Below are 18,815 nucleotides of genomic sequence, written 5' to 3' on the forward strand. Positions count from 1 at the left end.
GAAAAAGCACCATGCATTCAGAAGAAATGTCAATTACGCCAATTCCTCCTAAAAAGCCAACAAAATAAGGATGACTAGTTTAAGTTTGAGAGCTTAGGAACAAGTAACTGAAAAAAATGGCTGGCGGGGAAAAAGCAAGGACGGGAAAGAGGGGGCAAAAGCAAGGAGGGGTAGAGGGAGTAAGGTGGCAACAGTAAAGACAGACACAGGTGATCACAGTTCAAGGGTGTTTATTAAACTGGAAATGCAGGGTGGAAAACGCCTAAACTAAACAAATCTCAGATGGGAGCAAGCATCGACCATCAAATGAAAAATAAGGCAGTCTTAGTGGCAGCGTGTCAAAGTACAGGGGCCTATACTAAAGGCAAAACTATTGCCAATCCTTACGCTAAATACAAAACAGTGTGGGATAGGGTATCAAAAAAGTAAGAAATGTTCTCAAATAAAGTCAGGATGAGATTGCCAGGGGTCTCCCTTCCCCCACATTTCAGCACAGGACAATGTGGGTTTCCTGAGCACAGTATACACTCTAGCTTTCCCCAGCACGAGCCGACAGTCCTCCCCCCTCCCCCCCTCCTCCTCCAGCTATCAGGTTCTCTGATGGTTAAAGTTTCGTCAACAAAAAGCTCTTGCCTTCGAGGCCCGATATTCTTAACAAACACCGTTCTGCTCCACTTGTGGTTTTGGGTGAAGACTTCACCCCCAGGCCCTCCTCATCCGGGCGCAGACCTCTCGTACTCGACTAATCAAACAGTTCTATTCTCAATTTTTTGTGATCACCCCTGTATCACCCTCGACCGGGCTCGGATCCCAAATGACAAGTGGGACAGTTTACTTCTCCTTGTTCTGCAATTTCTTGTTTCATGACTATTAATGTCCTTTTGAACAGATCTCCAGGGTTTATCCCTGCTGGTCGGCCTCCCTCTTCCGGGTTCACTCTAGCCACTTTTTCCACAAGGTTTCACTGTAGGTGTCCCTCGGTAGGTTCACTCCTATCAGTACATAGTTCATAGGGACTTCAGACTTCGCCCCTTCTCATTAGCATCCCTCTGCCAGGTTCACTCTCGCCAAGCTTTATCAACCTCCCTCGTTCAGGTTCACAATGGCTTTTCTTTAGTTCACAAATCCTAATACAATCTTCTCTGTGACAAACCCATGTCTTCTGTAACAGTTTACTTGCAGACATCCCTCGTTCAGGTTCACTCTTGCCACCCTTCACGATGCACAGTTCATGCATTATTTTACCAAGCGGGATTCGCTTCCCTTTTCGCTTCATGATTATCTGTTGGTCAAATACTCAACTGTACATAGGATTTTGCATGACCCCTGTATGACAGGGACTCCTCTACTCCCCTTTCTCGCAAGGCTTTCCAGTACCTGTAGTTTCACAATAGGGTAATGACCACGAGCACGCACCCACGTGGTTCCTGCCTCTGCTTTGCTTGTTTTCCTGTTCTCTTTACAGTTCTTTGTATTCTAAGTTAAAGTAGCCTCTCGCTACTTCTGTTCAGGACAATTCGGTTTCTTTATCAGTTCTCTCCCTCGACTCACCATTGTGATGAACGGCGTTGCTTCCTCGCCTGTAGAGTCAAGGGCGGTACCATGGGGCCATACGCCTCTCCCCAGCTTGGCCGTCAGCGGAGGAGGCATCCAGGTACCGTTGAAATCTGGTGCAAAACATGCAGCCTATTGTTCCTGGCCTTACGATTCTTTTGAAGCTTTATGGGTCTCTGTTGATATGGGCAAGGTCACTTCTACCCCTGGTCTCCTTTCGATTTGTGCAGTCTTTCGCCTCCTCTTGAACTGCTGAACTGGCTCTCACGTCATGCTGTCTGTCTTGCTCATCCTGTGCTCCACCTTTTATCCCTGTGGGCGATCCTGGTCAACTGCCCGACTTTGCATGTCCCTGCCTGACCCTTTTAATGGGACATGTCAGGTAAACGGCTCTGGCGTTAGATCCGTGGTCTTCCGTGCTGTGCAAAAGTGTTTGTGTGGAAAGGGGGGGTGGGAGGGAGCAGTGTTTTGGAATGTCGTATGTGGTAGAAAGGGGATACTGCATCTCACCTGTCGGTGCCCCACTCCCCAAGTGCCTCTTCCTCCCCACCCAGGTGATCCTACCTCACTGGTCCACCCCCAGGAACTGGATCCAATAGCGATGGCCCTGTCCTTGCCATCTGGATGGCAGATCCCAAGGGAGATGAAGTGGGGGGTTGGGGGGGGGGGGGCGGCAAACAAGGGGGAGCTAGCGAGGTGGAGATCTGGGGAGGGGGAGAAGCAAGGGGGGGAAGCAAGGGTGAGCTGGGCGAGGGGGGAGAAGGGGCTGGGTGCATGTAAAGGGGGGGGGAGGGAGCTAGGCATGGAGGAGGGACCAGATTGGGGGCGTATGAGGCGGTCAAGAAGGGAATGGGGGACCAAGTGAGAGGGGGACAAGCGTGGAGGGAGGAGGAGCACGAGAGGGGGCAGTGGGGCAGTAGTGTGTGAGAGAGGGGGGATTATAGGAGATTCAGAAAGGTGAGTTTGATGAGGCAAAGGAGCCAGAGGAGCAAGGGATGGGGACACAGAGACTGGCTTAGTTTAAAGATCAGGGTGGGACAGGGCAAAGTGAAAAAAGTTAGGAGACAAAAAGAAGAGCAAGGGAAAAAGAACAGAATAGAAAGGCAAAGTCACAAAGATAGAGTGAAGCCAAAGCAGAGTAATTTTAGAGGGGCATCATATTATAGTCTCTAGAGAGCTTTATCGTGAGAAAGGGAGCAAACGAGAGGTGCAAAGGTGGCATTTGAAGTGAATGATGCCTCATTTTTGCAAAGAACAAGTTACTTTCTTACCTGGTAACGTTCTTTCGATGGGATGGTCCGACGACGTATTCCATATCTATGACATGTAATCAGCACAGCTGTGGTGATTACATGTCATAGATATGGAATACGTCGGAGGACCCAATCCCCTCGAAAGGTGCTTATAGCTCTTGAAACAGAACAATGCGGATAAGAGTAGAACCAATCAACTGCTAAATTGCATACTAATAAAACACGAAAAACTGGCTTAAATCATGCAATTCTACATAATGTGATACTGGGCAAAACATGATGCTTCGACTCATTTTCGCCACAAGGTACAATTGGGATCGCTTGTTTAAGTTCAATGGATATTGTCAACACCACCATCGCCCACCTGAGGTTGTCCATTGCAGTGCAGTTAGGAGTAGTCTAATAAAAATCACTCTCGTATGTAGGTGGATTGTTGCAGAATGTGCTTTCTGTTATTATCACAATTGTAGAAAAGTATCATTTTTTTGTGCCTGTTCCATAAAAGGTGCGACTATCTTTATCAAGTGTAGCCACTGATTTTATGGCACTGGCCCGAGGGTGCACAATACTAAAAAGGAATCCGGGCCAATAAGGGACCACACTGGAACCACTGCACCATCCGAGACCAGCTGTTCCAGTGAGGCTCTGAGCAACCTGGAATTAAAATAGTTAGTACAGGAGATGGCCACAATCATGGGTTCCAGATATTAACTAAGGCACAGAACACTGTAGGGGACTTTTTTGGCAGTCTTTTAGTTAAAAACATGTAAACTATCAAGCAGGAACACATCTGCTTTCTTCAGAACACATGCCCCAACTCAGATTCTAATTCTGCGTTTGATGATGCATTAGTAAGAGTAGGAGATGCACCTTACACAAACCCACCGCTGTGAACTTGGAGCAAGTTCCTGTGGACACCTTTGGGCTCCATCCCCCTCAAAGCACTACTCACTTTTTCACACAATACATGTAACATTTATTTTACATCTCTTTAAATCACAATGGCAGCGTCATTCTGCCCCGAATAGTAAATTCCCCACTTGTCAGTCAGATTATCAAACATGTCCCCAAATCACAGTATCTTGTTGTAATGGGTTTTCATGTACATACTGGCCCTTTAACACCTGGTATACACCCCACTCTAGCGCAGGTTGCCTGCATGGGATAGTAAACTGCCCTTTGGAGGTGCAGCGCATTCCAAGAGTAATGTTGGAGGGTCCTTTTGGGGTTTAGGGCAGCTCTGTGCCAATGGGAGTTAGGGCAGCCCCATTTATTTAATTTGCTAGGGCCCTCAAAGCCCCGACTTCCTCTGCGGCTGTTACATAATGAATGGGCTGGTAAAGCAAAGCCTTTTTGTTTCCTTCAGTACTGTGCTTGTCACAAGTCCTCAAAGCTTATGGAGCCCTTTTACTTTATGACAGCGTTTGGTTGTGGCCCCTGCCAGGCCCAGCAGTGGAGTTCCTCATTTGGCTCTGCAAAGTCCTGCCTACCTGGGCGGAGCCTCCACCGGTCACTGCAAAGTACCCTCTGAGCTCCAGCCGCATCAAACGTGATAGGGCCGGGCTCCAGATAAATCCAGGGCTCTCCGCTCCCCTGCCCAGTGGCCCTGGGGAGAGTGGATGCCTCACAGGCCCCCGGCAGTGCTGGTGGACCCTTTCACGCCACTGTTGCCTTTTGGATTTCATCTTTCACCAGTCGTCTCATCTGACTCCGGGGTGGGTGGTGTGTTACCAGGTCGCGCACCATCATCTTCACCCTTCCTCCTGGCCTGCTCGGACTATCCCCTAGACGCATCGCTTCCTCCCAGGCCACGCTCAAGTCTCAGGGTTGCCCCAAATACGTATTTCACCCAGGCTGCACTGCACCCTCCCCACACCCCCCCGCCCCCCTCCGACTCGCGCCGCCTCCCCAGGTAGGCGGAATTTTCTCTTTGCCCTCTTCTCTTCTTTTGTCTCATCTCTTCACTTCCCTCCAACTTTCTCCCTTTCACTGTCCTTCACTTCCCTTCCTTTTTTAGAACTTGGTCCAGATAAGTCCATTGTAGTGCGCTGGGGAGGCACGCCCGTTGTCTGCAGTCACAGTGCTCCATGGTGGGGAACTTGGTACTTTCAGGCAAGTCCATTTAAAGCTGCAGCACACTCACATTTAATAACTACATTGTTTAAACCCCTTGCGTCTCTTGTTTTTATATATTTATTCATAACCCCCTACCTGGAAGGGCCCCATCTGGGCCAGGGATCAGATATACCATTTCCATGAAACATTTTGTAGTTCCACATCTACACAATAACAGCGCATGATAAGGATTTGTAAACACAGATTTCCTTTTCCCCTCATTTTGTGAAAATGGACTGTATTTAAATACATCCTTTGGCTTTGCTTTATTTACTGGTGACTCTGGGATGCCTGGGGACTATCGGCTATGCGACAATATGGCAATCTGCGGGGGGAGGATGGAATGTTATGCTCGGGGAGATCAGCCATAAGAGTGGGAATTAATGGACGAGCACTTTCAAGGTGCTCTTCAAACATGAATAAGGGAAGAAAAAGGAAGCATGCTCATCAAGGCAATGCAGGTGGCTGGGTCCCAATGCTGGTGTTTTTCATTTCCTTGCAGGACACCTGTAAAATGTATTTAAGCCCGTTATATCACGGATTGTTAGAGCTTTCCAAGGTAGACTACATCCTCCCAATAAGCACTGGGAACAGGCGTTATGGAAAAACCCCTACTATAAAATGTGCATAGCTTTGCTGCGGTGGCAGGAGGAAGGGGCTGCACAAGCTAGGGGTGAGGGCAGGAGGACCTGATCACGCCTTACTTTTTTGTCCCAAGGAGGTGTCGGGTGCAAAGATAACGAAGCTTGGAGTCAGTGGCGCATTGACTTTTGAGGGGTGTTCAATCTTGCCTGGTCTCATCTTTATTGCGAAGGCCAAGAAAAGGGTGCAAGGAGCAAGCATGAAAGTCAAACCGAGTGGTGGTGTATGTCAAGGATAATGAACAGTTTAGAAGACCCTGCCTTAACCTCCCCCCAATGGGCATGGATTCACACACTTGCTTTTGCTCTGTAGGATGAGAAAAGTTATGCACAGACTCGTGGGGGGGGAGGGAAACACAAACAAACTTAGAAGGAATGCTGTCACCAGTGATGTAGCAGTCTAATCAGGTTTACAGGGTTTGTGGCTCTATACTTGAACACTGGTTCAGGACCAAGTAACAAGGTCTTGTGTGTGCATATGAAGATGCCGGATAAGGCTGGATGAGGGTAGGGAGAGGAGGGAGTTGGGGGGCGTGTCTTCCTGCTTTAACCATGCTGTGGGACGGGAGAAATAGCAATGGAAAGTGGACTTCAGAGGTACGACATGGGAGGTTACTCTTGTTTTTCACTTTTCTGATTTTACTATTGTTGCATGCTTAGAACTAGTTTGGGTATATGGAAATCCAGACATTGTGGTGGCTTCCTTAATTACGAACCAATATGTCATTTTAGGTCAGCTCTCACACTGGAAAAGTATGTCAGTGGCATTCCTTCATTCTTTTACCGCCATCACCAGCAGTTGTTGCATATACGGGGCTGAATTGTGGGCCACTCTAACCTGGGCAAGTTAAGTGTGTGTGAGAACACATTTCTCAAGAAGTTACGTCTTCCACTCAGCACACCCTCTGCAATGCTTCACCTTGAACTAAACCACCTTTCAGTAATATCCTATGCCTCTTTTAGACAAGTTTTATATTGGCTGAAAGTATGGAGCTCGAGGGATCTGTTGACGGAGTAGGAGGGGCTTGCGCATTTCATGAAAGGTGGGAGAAGCCTAAAATGGCTTGCCCACGTAAAGGCATCTCTTCTTGACCTGGATAGGCTTGACCTCTGGGAACATCCACGGCTCTCTTTAACCAGGAAATTAAGCAATTGAAAGCGCTTATGTCGCGGAGAACCCATGGAAAACAAATAGTGGCTGCTATATCCCTGAAATTGGGCCCAGTTTACCTAGAGGCTAGATTGAAGTGTGGGTTTAAGGCATATTTAGAATGCAATTTGTCACCCCCACCCCAAACCCCCCCGAAGCTGTCTTTGTACACAAGATTTAGACTAGGTACTTTACCTGTAGCAGTCTTCAGTTTAGCATGAAGACCAGGTACTGTGGCAACGTTTCCCTTATGCAGTTTTTTAATGAAACATTGACACACTTTATGCTGACTTTATGCTAACTTGCACCAAAAAAAACTAAATAAATTCATTTGAGGCGGTTATATTTGCAGCAAACTTTCATATAGAAAGCAATTTGCCAAGCAGCAGCTGATGCAATGCAGTTAATCTAATGTTTATCTCTGCATTTCACTTCTGCAGGATACATTTACAGGGCCTGTGGCAGAGAAGTCTCTGAACTAGGACAGGGCCTCCACCAGGGCAGAGTGTTGCAGACGTTCTATGTTGTTTGAATGTAGTGTACATTTTAACTTATGGATGGGATACGATCAATGTATGTAATTGAGAATTTTAGCAGGATTTTAATTATTGGATATGTAGTTTGTATATGATGTTTTTCTATGAACAATTATGGTATTTTAGCCGATATAAAGTATTTTGACTGACAGTCACTCTCTGTACTATTCATTCACTCACTCTTTAGCCTTAGGGAGGCAGGAGCGAGGGGCAGGGGAGCGTCCCAGACACCCCCCAATCACACACTTCGTCGTCCGGGGGTGTCCTTTGCATTCAACCCATCCCTTGCTGCAGCACATGACATCCATGATGCGTGTTCCAGCTATCCGGCATTAAAGCGCTGAAAAATTGTGGGTGTTCCTTGAGACCTTCTTAACATCAAATCGGTACAAGGAGTGCCCAGGCAGTCCCCAAGATGGTCCCTGTCTCAGTCCACATACTCCTAAACCATGCATGTACTATGCCTCAGCCAGCCCAGTTTCTGGATTCCAGGTCGGCCCAGCACACCAGCCTCTCCACGGTGGATAGCGCTGCTGCCGCCTGGATACCGAGGACCCCACTGATGTGCACTGCGGGCCGTCGTGCCCAATCTGCCTCCTCTGTGCCGGACGCTGTCCCCATCCACCGCCCAAACTTAACACCCGCTCTGCGGGACTGCAGTCTCAGCAGCCAGCTTCACCACGTATCAGAAAAGCCTACCATAGAACAGGAGCAGCAGTTATGCAGTAATCCAGTCCGCCATCTTGTTCACACGCGGAGGATTCCCAACACCTGCTGCCAAACTGAGAACAGCTACACAGAAGAGCGCCATTCTGCTTCAAGCGAGTTACTGGGAGGGGTGGCGTTCTTGAACTCATATGCTCAATTGTGGGCCAGGATGAAGGTATAAATGGGGGTTAACTAAGGTGCAGTCACCGCGGAGCCCCAGATCAGATGGATATTTTGCAGGCAGCTGGCCATGCGCCCTACCAATCAAATATTTTTATATCCCTGCTGCATGAGGCTTAAAAGCAGGGATAATTATTTTCCTACAGCAATCCATGTACCAAACAATTACATTATTACATCAAAGAGTGTTGAGGTGGTGCAAATATTAAGCAGAACATACTTCCCCCGATGATTTTTCTCAACAGCCAGCGGTTATGTGCGTTTATAGCACGCACATTCACCCAAAGGCAACTTGGCACAAGGAGAACAAGGACACCGGCCACCCCTAGGATAATAAAACAGGAAGGTCTTCAGTGCATGCCTAAACTGAAGATGATTCATAGTACTTCCGAGGTCAAATGGTAAACCGTTCCACACTTTTCTAGCTGCATTCGAAAATACTCGTCCACGCACAAGGCAAACCTTTTGGAATTGCCACCAGATTGGCATTGCCTGAACAAAGTGGCTATCCCGGAATGTAGGATATATTCTGCCCCCCGTCGGTCATGAGCAACTTAAGGTGCAGGGGTAAAGCAAGGATGAGTAAAAAAAGCAAAACGGCCACACAGCTGTGGAGTGAATGGCATACGTAAAATACAGCCCCCCCCCAAAAAAAAAAAAAAAAAAAAAAATAATAAAGTACCTTAATGCGAACTTCATGTGCCTCTGGCGGAGCGACTTCCACATCTTCAATGGAGAGCGGTTTACCTGCCTCCCAGGCAACGGCTGCCTTGCAGTGAATGACCTATTGGTGAAGAAGATGGAAAACTGCTGCATTATCTGTGTGCAGTAAATTACTGCAACAACTATGTGCCTCTTAGCTGTACTGGTTTCCAAAATTAGAACTATGCAACAAGACCATTGCCTATCGGCTGGGTAGAACACTGGTAAGAACCCTTATCTGAACGCTGTACCAGGCACAAAATGCAATTATGGATGTTGGTTACCAAAGTTGAGGTTTGCTGACAAAGCAATATGACTGAACTTAATAGATCAGAATATTTTCAAAACCTGGGCCCCCACACCTATAAAGATCCAATTAATGCGATTCAATAACTATAGAGGCAATGCGTGCAAATGAAGAACAATGTACATAGATGCAGGCATGTAGAAAGGCATATTTGTGAGAAAACGTTTACAAAATGTTAGCCATTCTACTTCTTCCAAGGTGAACGTTTGAACAACGTCAATAATTTTAACAGCTTAGTCATTCAAATTCCACACATCAGAAGAAAAAAAAAAAGTTTCTGAAAAAAATAAAATAAGAAATTGAGGTCAAACATGAACAGTTCAGTTAATGCATCGGCCTTGTATAGGTTCTGCAATCACAGAACAACTTATTACATGGACTGCCACGCATTTCGCAGACCCCATTCAGCCTGCAGCGGTGTTGGATGCGACCAACCTCAGATTAGGTGGGCTGTGTCCTCCAACTCTCGAATTCTGTGTTGCTGAAACAAGTGAGCAATCCAGAATTGTAAATATGCTGAACCTACTGTAGAACCACAAAAAAATGCATTGTCAAAGCCAATAAGTCTGTTTTATAAGCATAGAGTTTTTGTCCTGTACATGATAAGACCACACAATGCGAGAATCAAACAAAAAAAGCTGTGTCAATTTGCACTCTTCACAGAAATGTTCTAGTAATTAATACATTCCCTTTCAAAGTGGAGCATAACCCAAGCAATATGAATAATACTATGACCACAGCCAAATACTAAATCAAAAACTAAAAACAATGGTCCCACAAGGCAAGGTAATTGGCAATCATAGCGCTGACATGTTTCTCTTTTTTTAAAAAAAAGAAATTATATATGGGATACATTACTCACCGTAATCGTATTTCTGATGCTTGTATCTGCTTAGATTCACAAGCTGTGCATAGGCCGACATATAGTGGAAGCTGCAGAGTATTACAGTTTGTTTTTCGAAACTCAAAAATGGGTGTCGACACAGGGCGTGCCAGTAATACTATCCCGAGTGTGACGTCCACTGTACCCAAGATCCCTCACGCGTCTAGGATCCTCAGATTGTATTTTTTCTGACATGAGGTAGCATGAGGAGTAGCGCGAGTACAGATAATCCAAGCAGATAGCTAGAAAGGTAAGACTACAAGCAACCATGCGCCTTCTCTCAGAGGGGAGGAAGGGTGGGTCGCATGTGAATCTAAGCAGATACAAGCATCAGAAATACGATTACGGTGAGTAATGTATCCCTTCTGAGGCTTGTGGAATCTGCTTAGATCACATGCTGTGCATAGATTAGTGAGCAGTACCTGAAGGAGGTGGGATGAGAGAAGGGTCATGAGCAAATAAGTGTCTTCGAACCACTTGTCCCACTTGTGTATCTGCCTTGGAATGGGTGTCAATGCAGTAAGGCTGAGTAAAAGTGTGAATAGAGCTCCAAGTAGCTGCTTTGAAAATGGTGTCAAGGGGTACATTTGCAATGAAAGCCAGAGTGGCCCCAATGCCTCTAGTAGAGTGGGCTCTTGGCGTGAAAGGCAGAGTTCTTTCAGAGAGTGAGTAACACAGCTGGATACAGTTAATAATCCACTTCGAGATGGCACCTTTAGAGACGCAATCCCCCTCTCTGCCTGTAGCTACGGAGACAAACAGTTGATCTGTTTTCCTTAGCGGTCTGTTTTTATTTACATAGTAGAGGACCGCCCTACGCACATCTAGGGTGTGTAGTTTCACCTCAGCCGAGCTTTGAGGGTCCCGGAAAAAAGCCGGAAGCTCGATGGTTTACGTGGAATTTAGATATAAACTTTAGGTTAGAACCTCGGGTGTGTGCGTAAAACCAGTTTGTCTTTATGGACAGTAAAGAAGGGATCCTGCACTGACAGAGCCTGAATTTCACTGACCCTTCTTATAGAAGTAATAGCTACGAAGAAGGCTGTTTTATAAGTCAGGTGTTTGAGACTGCTTTTATGCATGGGCTCGAAAGGGGGGCCCATGAGCTTAGATAGCACCACATTAAGGTCCCACCCCGATGGTGGGTTTGAAATAGGAGGGTGAAGTCTCTTTACTCCTTCCATGAAGGCTTTAACTACTGGTACTTTCCACCACGAGACCTTGTTATGGGAAGTGGTGTATGCCGACAGGGCTGCCAGGTGTACTTTCAGTGAGTTAAAAACCAATCCTGCATCTAGCAGGTGGAGCATGTATGTAACAATAGTGGAAGGATTGCAATCAACTGGGTGATTTGTCTACTCTGGCACCAGATAACAAATCCCTTCCACTTGTCAAAGTAGCAGTGCCTTGTGTTTGGTTCCCTAGATTCCTTTAGGATGTCCATACACCTCTGTGATAAATTGAGATGTCCAAACTCTATGACCTCAGGAGCCATGCTGCCAGGTCCATTGAGTTGGGTTGCTGATGCACTGTTTGACCTTGGTGCTGGGACAGTAGTGTCATGATCTCTGCTTCCAAAAGGTCAGGGTTTTCCCAACTCCCTTGGAAGCAGATCCATAACCCAGGTTCCGAGTGCCAACCAGTCCCAATTGGGACCTTTGGACCCAGTCCTGGCGCCAGTGGCACCATGCTCATAAATATGCCCAGTCCCAGCGCTGGAAGCGCCGGGCTCATAATGCTTGGGTGGACTTACCTGCAGCAGACCATGCTGCTTACTTGCCTGCCAGTTGAGCCTCTGATCCTCTTCTGTTTGGAACTACTTTTCCTGTTGGGTGGGGCAGGAGCCACTCCCTAGATTCAGAACACTGGAACTCTTCTGGAAAGCAGGAACTCTTTTCTTACCTAGGCGTGGCTGTGGAAGGAGACACCTAAGCACTACAGGAGGCTATTTAAACCACACCCGATGGATGAATCTTGCTTTGCGTTATTCTGCATCCTCTGCAGCAGAACGCTCATCGTGTCTTCTGCATCTGATCCTGGGCCTAAGGAAAAAGGCTTACCATCCTGAATCCAGTCTTCAGCAACACCTATAAAGACAAGAAAGAACAGGTTAGCATTACGGTCTTCAGTGACATCTCTTCACTTACCTGGTCCATCGGCTGTCACCAATGCCTCGCGCTGCATTCCGGCATCTGAAAGACAAAGGCTTACCTACTCTTTGTGCGCTCCGGAGGTCTTCACACTGCATTCCGGCATCTGAAAGACAAAAGCTTACCAACTCTTCGCACGCTCCGGAGGCCTTCGGCGCTGCATCCCGCATCTGAAAGACAAAACAAGGTGTGTTTAAAGACATTGGGGAACTTTAATACTCACGTGCCATTACTCCTTTCCACATCTAACCCAGTGGGTATTCCGTCACCCTGCAGCCGCTCCGAACTTGTACCTGCAAATTAAAAAGACAGTTAGAGCGCATCGTGAAGCAGGCAACAAGCGCTTACTTACGTGCTTCCAGGCGCTTCTATTCATCACACGGGCTCCATCTTCAACTCACTTCAGCCCGTCATCCGCCATCGCCGGAACCCTGCAAAACAAGAGACATCATTACTAAAGACTTTAAAGACATTAGAATTACTCGAAACTTACCGTTCGTGCAGTAAACGACGGACAGCAGTCCTCTGAAGTCAAGAGGCCTGCTCCCCTTATCCAGTGAAGAAACTGGTTACAGCACCCTGCCCCGAGGCAGATGGAGAGCACGGCGTTCACTTACCTAAGACATCTTACCCTTTGAGTCAGACATACAGTGCACAGAGGTCCAGCCCAAAGAGCCAGCCGTGTGTTACACATCACCTTTGAAGATACGGTATACGCCCAGTCAAGACCGGCGCCTCTACGGGAATCAGGTGAGCGTTACAAGTAGGTTGTACCAGGCCGGAAGTTTGATGGGCTCGCACACCGCCATCCTGCGTAGGTGTGGGAACCACGGTTGTCTTGCCCACATGGGAGCAACTAGGACGAGCGTCATCGACTCTGTTCATCTTGTTGACCACCTTCCTGATGAGGAGTTGGTGGAAAAGCGTACGCAAACATCCCTCACCAGTTCATCCACAGGGCGTTCCCCTGGGAGTCTGGTTGGGGGAACATGGATGCAAATCCTGGGCATTGTCTGTTTTCGCTATGTCTATAGTGGGGAAACCCCACTGAGAGAAGATATCTTCTACGACCTCTCTGTGTAGAACCCATTCGTGTTCCTCTGGGAGGGAGTCTCTGCTCAGAGCATCCGTTAGGGAATCAAGCTCCCCTGGAACATGTTGTGATGACAGGAAGATGTTCCGTCTGAGTGCCCATATCCAGATTTTCTGGGCAAGCTTGGACAGATTAGGCGAACGAGTCCCTCCTTGCTTGTTCAGGTAGAACATGGCCGTCGTGCTGTCCGTCCGGATTTGCACTGACAGGTTTAGTAGGTAGGGCTTGAATGCTTGAAGCGCTCTGAATACTGCCAGAAGCTCTAGCAGGTTGATGTGGTTCTTGGCACTTGAGGGAGACCAGGGACCCTGAACTGTGTGGTGGAGATGGCGAGCTCCCCACCCCGTCAGACATGCATCGGTAGTGACTACTGCCTGTACTTTGGGATCGTAAAAGGGTTTCCCCTGTGCAAAATTCTCTTGTCCACCAGTGAAGGCTTTGTACTAGTGTTGGCGAAACGACCACTAGATCGTCCAACTGACCACTTGCCTGAGACCACTGTTTCGCCAACCATTCAAGCATGGGACACATGCGCAGGCGCGCGTGGGGGACCAGGTAAATACATGACGCAATCATGCCCAGCAAATGCATTGCTTTGCGTACCGTTATTTGGTGACCGGACTGATATTGCGGAATTTGCAGTAGTATATTCCGAATTCTTTCCTCTGAAGGAAATGTCAACCCCTCTTGAGTATCTAGGATTGCTCCTAGGAACTGTTTGGAGGTGCTTGGCACCAGGCTTGACTTTCTCGTTGATTGAGAAGTAACAAATTACTGGGGGTTTCCCCCGTTATGAGCCAGTCGTCCAGATAAGGCTACACCGGGCTTGCCTCCCTGCGTAGGTGTGCAGCCACCACCGCCAGTACCTTGGTGAATACCCTTGGTGCCGAAGCTATCCCGAAGGGCAGTACCTTGAACTGGTAGTGCCGACTGTCCACCTTGAAGCGCAAGTACCTTCTGTGCGCTGGGAACCTGGAAATATGAAAATAGGCATCTTTCATATCCAAGGTTGCCATGTAATCCCCTTTTTTAGGAGGGGGAATCACCTCTTGTAGCGTAGTCATACGAAACTTTTGGGGCTTGACATACTTGTTGGCAGGCCGTAAGTCCAATACTGGGCGCATTGTCAAATCTTTTTTTGGCACAAGGAAGTAAGTTGAATAAATACCCTTGTTTACCTGGTGTCCCGGGACGAGTTCTATCGCGTCCTTTTCTAGCAGAATGGCGATCTCCTCTAGGAGAATCTTCTGATGTTCTAAAGAGTGTACCCTTTGTCGTGGAGGATGGTTCCGGGGACGCTGCAGTAGTTCTATACAGTACCCTGTGGATACTGTTGACAGCACCCATCTGTCTGATGTGATCCCTTCCCAAGCCTGGGTGAAGTTGGAAATGCGTCCCCCTACTGGGGTTGCGTGAGAAGGGACCCTGAACTGAGCGTCACTGCTTTGGTGGAGGCGTGCCGCCTCCTTTGCTGGGGCTGCCTCTGCCTTTACCACAACCTCTCCTATTACCCCTGCCGTAACCCTGGGTAGACTGTTGGCTGTTGTTCCACTGTGTACCGTGTACCCTGGGAATAGTTAGATCCTCTCTGGGAATTTTGGCCGCGTGGGCGACGAAAATTACTATTCCCTCTCTGGTTAGGGGGTTTATTGGTTAACTGGCAAGGGACTTGAGTGTCTCGTATTCGTTCTTGGCATTCTTCAGTGCGTCCTCGACCGCCTTACCAAACAGATCGGCTTCCACCGGTTTGTCCAACAATGATGCCTCGGTTTCTGCCTTAAAACCAGACTGCCGTAACCACGCATGTCTCTTGATAACAGTGCCTTCTGCTATCAATCTGCCTGCATTGTCCGCGGCATCAAAGGTTGCTTTCAAAATGCAACCAGACACGGCTCTACCCTCTGCGGAAATCTGAGCTAACTGGCCCTTTAAAGGTTCCGGAGCAGAGGCTACGAGTGCCGCGACTTCTTCCCACTGATGGCAGTTGTAGCTGGCCAACAGGGTGGTGGAGTTTGCAATCCTTGCCTGATAGGCGGACGTTGAGGCTACTTTCCTGCCGAAACCGTATAGTTTTTTGCTCTCCTTGTCTGGAGGAGCTTCGGACGATGAGAAGGGTGTTCCAGCCCTCTTACGAGTGTTAGTGACAACTAGGGAGTCTGGCTTCAGATGTCCTCTTATATATAGAGAGGGTCAGACTGGGCTGCCCCGAAAAGTTTTTCAACTCTGGGATTGACTGCTCTGGTGAGGTTCGGGTTCACCAGGGACGGGTCTATTCTTCGCTGAATGGACTTAAGGATAGGGATGGTCTGGGCAACAGGCCTCCTTTCTCCCACTAACTTCTCGGCAAAGTCCCTCTCCTCCTGAACACCGTGGGTGTCAATATGGAAATGTTCTGCTGCACGTGCGAGAACCTCGTTTAGGAGGGGTTGGTTATCGACAGGGGAGTCGGTAACCGGGGCCTCGTTTTCTACCGGGGAATCTACTCTGTAGGTTTCAGGGTCTTCCTCTTCTTGGTCCTCATCATCCCCATAGTAGCCCGTCCCGGTTTGTTCTTCTACCATGCCAAATTCTTGGTCCTCACCAAAGGAAGCCTCTCCTTGATACAGTGAGTATGGTCGTGAGTATGGTTGTACCTCGAAGGGGTCTGTAGGCCTCATCGGTGTCTCAAACCGGGGCTTCTTACTCGGGGGGTGGGGGGGAATAGGATCGTTAGAGCCTGAGGGTGTCGCCCCTTGTGGATCATACGAAAGGAAATGGTCTGGATTTTTATCATAAAAGTCAGCCAAAGAAGACATCCTTGACATGACCCTATCTATGTCTTCACTCGACCATTTTTTGGAACTGGGAATGACTCTCTCAGCAAGTCTCGTAGATTTGCTGGTTTTAGACATATCAGCAGACCTGGTCTTGTCTGTCTGTTTAGGGGGAGTGGCGTGTTTTACAGGTGTGGAAGAGTGCAAAGGCTGCTTCTTCTGCTGTTTAACCCCCTTCCCGTGAGCGGAAAAGTGTTTTCCCTGTCCTTTTGTGGCTCTGGAGGTTTTCGACACCTGGCGTCGAGGATCGTGGGTAGAGTCTGTCCTTCGAGCGTGGGGCCGCGCTGATCTTGCCTGCGGGCTCTGACTCCTGGAGCGCGGCCTGGGGGTGGAAGTCATCTTCGTCCTCCGACGATCAAACTTCTAGTTAGCCTAGGGAGCGAGGCACTCTTGGCAAGAGTGGATGATTGCCTGGAGTCATGCGGCGATCTCGATCGAGAACGCCCAGAAGACACTGAATCGGACTGTTTGTGCCTCTTTCCGAGAACTCGACGTCGTCAAGTCTCAGTTGGACTTTGTTTAGTGTGTGTGGTGTGTGAAGCGCTTGTGTCGCCAGGGGTCTTCCCCATAGCCGCCCTGCCGGACGACCTTCCGAGGTCGGGGACCTGCGCTCGGCTGTCTTTTGACGCCGTAATGCCCTCGCCGTCTGAAAGTACGGCGTCGCTGAAGGCGCCCTCCGCTGCCATGGCCGCCTCCCTGGCGTGGTGGGCCCAACGGTTTGTCGAACGGTCCTTAAGTGTCTTAGGTTTAAACCTACTACACGCTCTGCAGTTCGCTTCGGGGTGGTCCCTCGGCAAGCAGAGATTGCACGTGGCGTGCCTGTCGACCCAAGGGTATTTGCGATTGCACTTGGGGCAGAATCGAAAAGGGGTAACCTCCATACGCACCTTGAGGCAGCGGGCTGTTTAAGTGTAGGAAATGTATAAGGTGTACCTATATACCAAGAGTGTAGAGTATGTACAACCCCCCACTCTCCCTACTTGCAGGGCCGAGGCCAGAGGCCTTCCGAGGCCCAAATCCTTCGTGCAGCAGCCGGCGGTCGATTTCTTCTCCAGCCGGCGTCGAGTGTCGAAGTTGGGATGGGGAAGGATGTAAATAAATTAATATTTTAGCAAAAGTATGGCTAAGGCCAGGGCACTCCGCAAAATGCTTCCGACCAGTATGGCGGAAAAAAACAATCTGAGGATCCTAGACGCGTGAGGGATCTTGGGTACAGTGGACGTCACACTAGGGATAGTATTACTGGCACGCCCTGTGTCGACGCCCATTCGAGTTTCGAAAAACAAACTCGAATACTCTGCAGCTTCCACTAGATGTCGGCCTATGCACAGCATGTGATCTAAGCAGATTCCACAAGCCTCAGATAGATAGATAGATATATACACACACACACACACACACACACACACACTTCAAGTCCATGTTAACAGTTTGTCAATTTTAACCAGGACTGAGCATGCTAATAGGCACCAATACAGTCAGCACCTGGACTCTACCATTGGACCATTAATATTTTTTTCTATTACTTAACATCTTGCTCAAGTCCCTCGGAAGGTACACCCCGACCAAACGGAAAGCGCTGGCAATATTTCAGCTGTATCCAAAGGCCCATTCATCCAAGGTAGTCACAAAGCACTACCCACACATCTAAATCTTTAACATGGCATCAATGCCAGCAGCAAGAATCGAATGCTGGCGGATGTAATCAACACCAACAACAGATTACCTTGTGTCACCCAAGTGTGGCCACAACTCTGAGGCACAGGGAGAGTGAGCAAAATGTAAGCTTTGTGGTGCAGCATGCACTAGATGAAGACTGTTTAAGAGACAATGAAAGATTGTCAAAAGCAGCACATGGGTACAACTAATAGGAGCTCCCTCTACCTCACACACCACTAGCACACAATAGTCTGCATACCCAGACGCAGGTGCTTGGGGAACTTATGATGGCTATGGCTAGCACTTAAACCAACACCAATCACGATATCCAGGAGAAAACAGCAAGAATTGTGGGCCTGGCAAATGTAGCCATAACAAGAGTTGTCCAACCGAAAGTGAGTTTACGAGAAAAGGATGCAGTTGAACTGAACAGAATATGCTACAATGCACACTGTGATAGTCATCATTGGCATGGCTGCTGCGACCGACCAAGACACCAGAAGGAGTGTGGCAGCATCTGAGTGCAGAGTTCTGAACCTGCTGGAAGAACCATACAACCTCAGATTACCTCTCACCCATCCATTTTGACTAGTTTTTCGACCCATCACCAATGTGTCTATGCTTTCTAAAATCAAGCACGGCTTGTTATTGAACAATTACAACTGTGTCTGGTTACAAATACGCAGTCCGGGTTCCAACCTGTTCATATACGAAGACTGCCCTCCTGGGGTTTTTGGGTGACAATACTAGCTATAAAATGGGCAACAAGGTACTTCTTGACATGTTGGACCTTTCTGCCACATTCAAAATGGTCGAACACCCAATGATAGGTTGTCACTTCAACAGCACTGCCAATGGGAGGTTTTGCTCCTTTTGTTGAGGGTGTTTCAGAAACTCCAACTAGTTCCTTTCTGGTTTACATGGTCTCTGGTTAATTGTGGGGTTCCCGAGATAACCCTTGTCACCAATTCCTTTTAATAACTGGTCACCCTCCATCATCTTCCACAGTCTTGTCAGTATGCAATCAGATGGTACACATCCTTGAGGTGTAAGAGGGGTTAGTTGGGTTAC

At 48.2% G+C, this 18,815-nt stretch overlaps 1 protein-coding gene across 1 annotated transcript in view; it reads right to left on the reverse strand.

The window, feature by feature from the left end:
- LOC138515795 (alcohol dehydrogenase class-3) overlaps positions 1-18,815 on the reverse strand; it is a 216,112-nt gene that overhangs the window by 137,741 nt on the left and 59,556 nt on the right. The window contains exon 2 of the mRNA XM_069630521.1: positions 8,820-8,921. Within this exon, the coding sequence (XP_069486622.1) occupies positions 8,820-8,921 (102 nt within the window). The remainder of the gene's footprint in view (positions 1-8,819; positions 8,922-18,815) is intronic.

Source organism: Ambystoma mexicanum, chromosome 6q (genome assembly GCF_040938575.1).
Source record: "Ambystoma mexicanum isolate Mex_15411 chromosome 6q, UKY_AmexF1_1, whole genome shotgun sequence".
In the NCBI taxonomy this organism is placed as follows: domain Eukaryota; kingdom Metazoa; phylum Chordata; class Amphibia; order Caudata; family Ambystomatidae; genus Ambystoma; species Ambystoma mexicanum.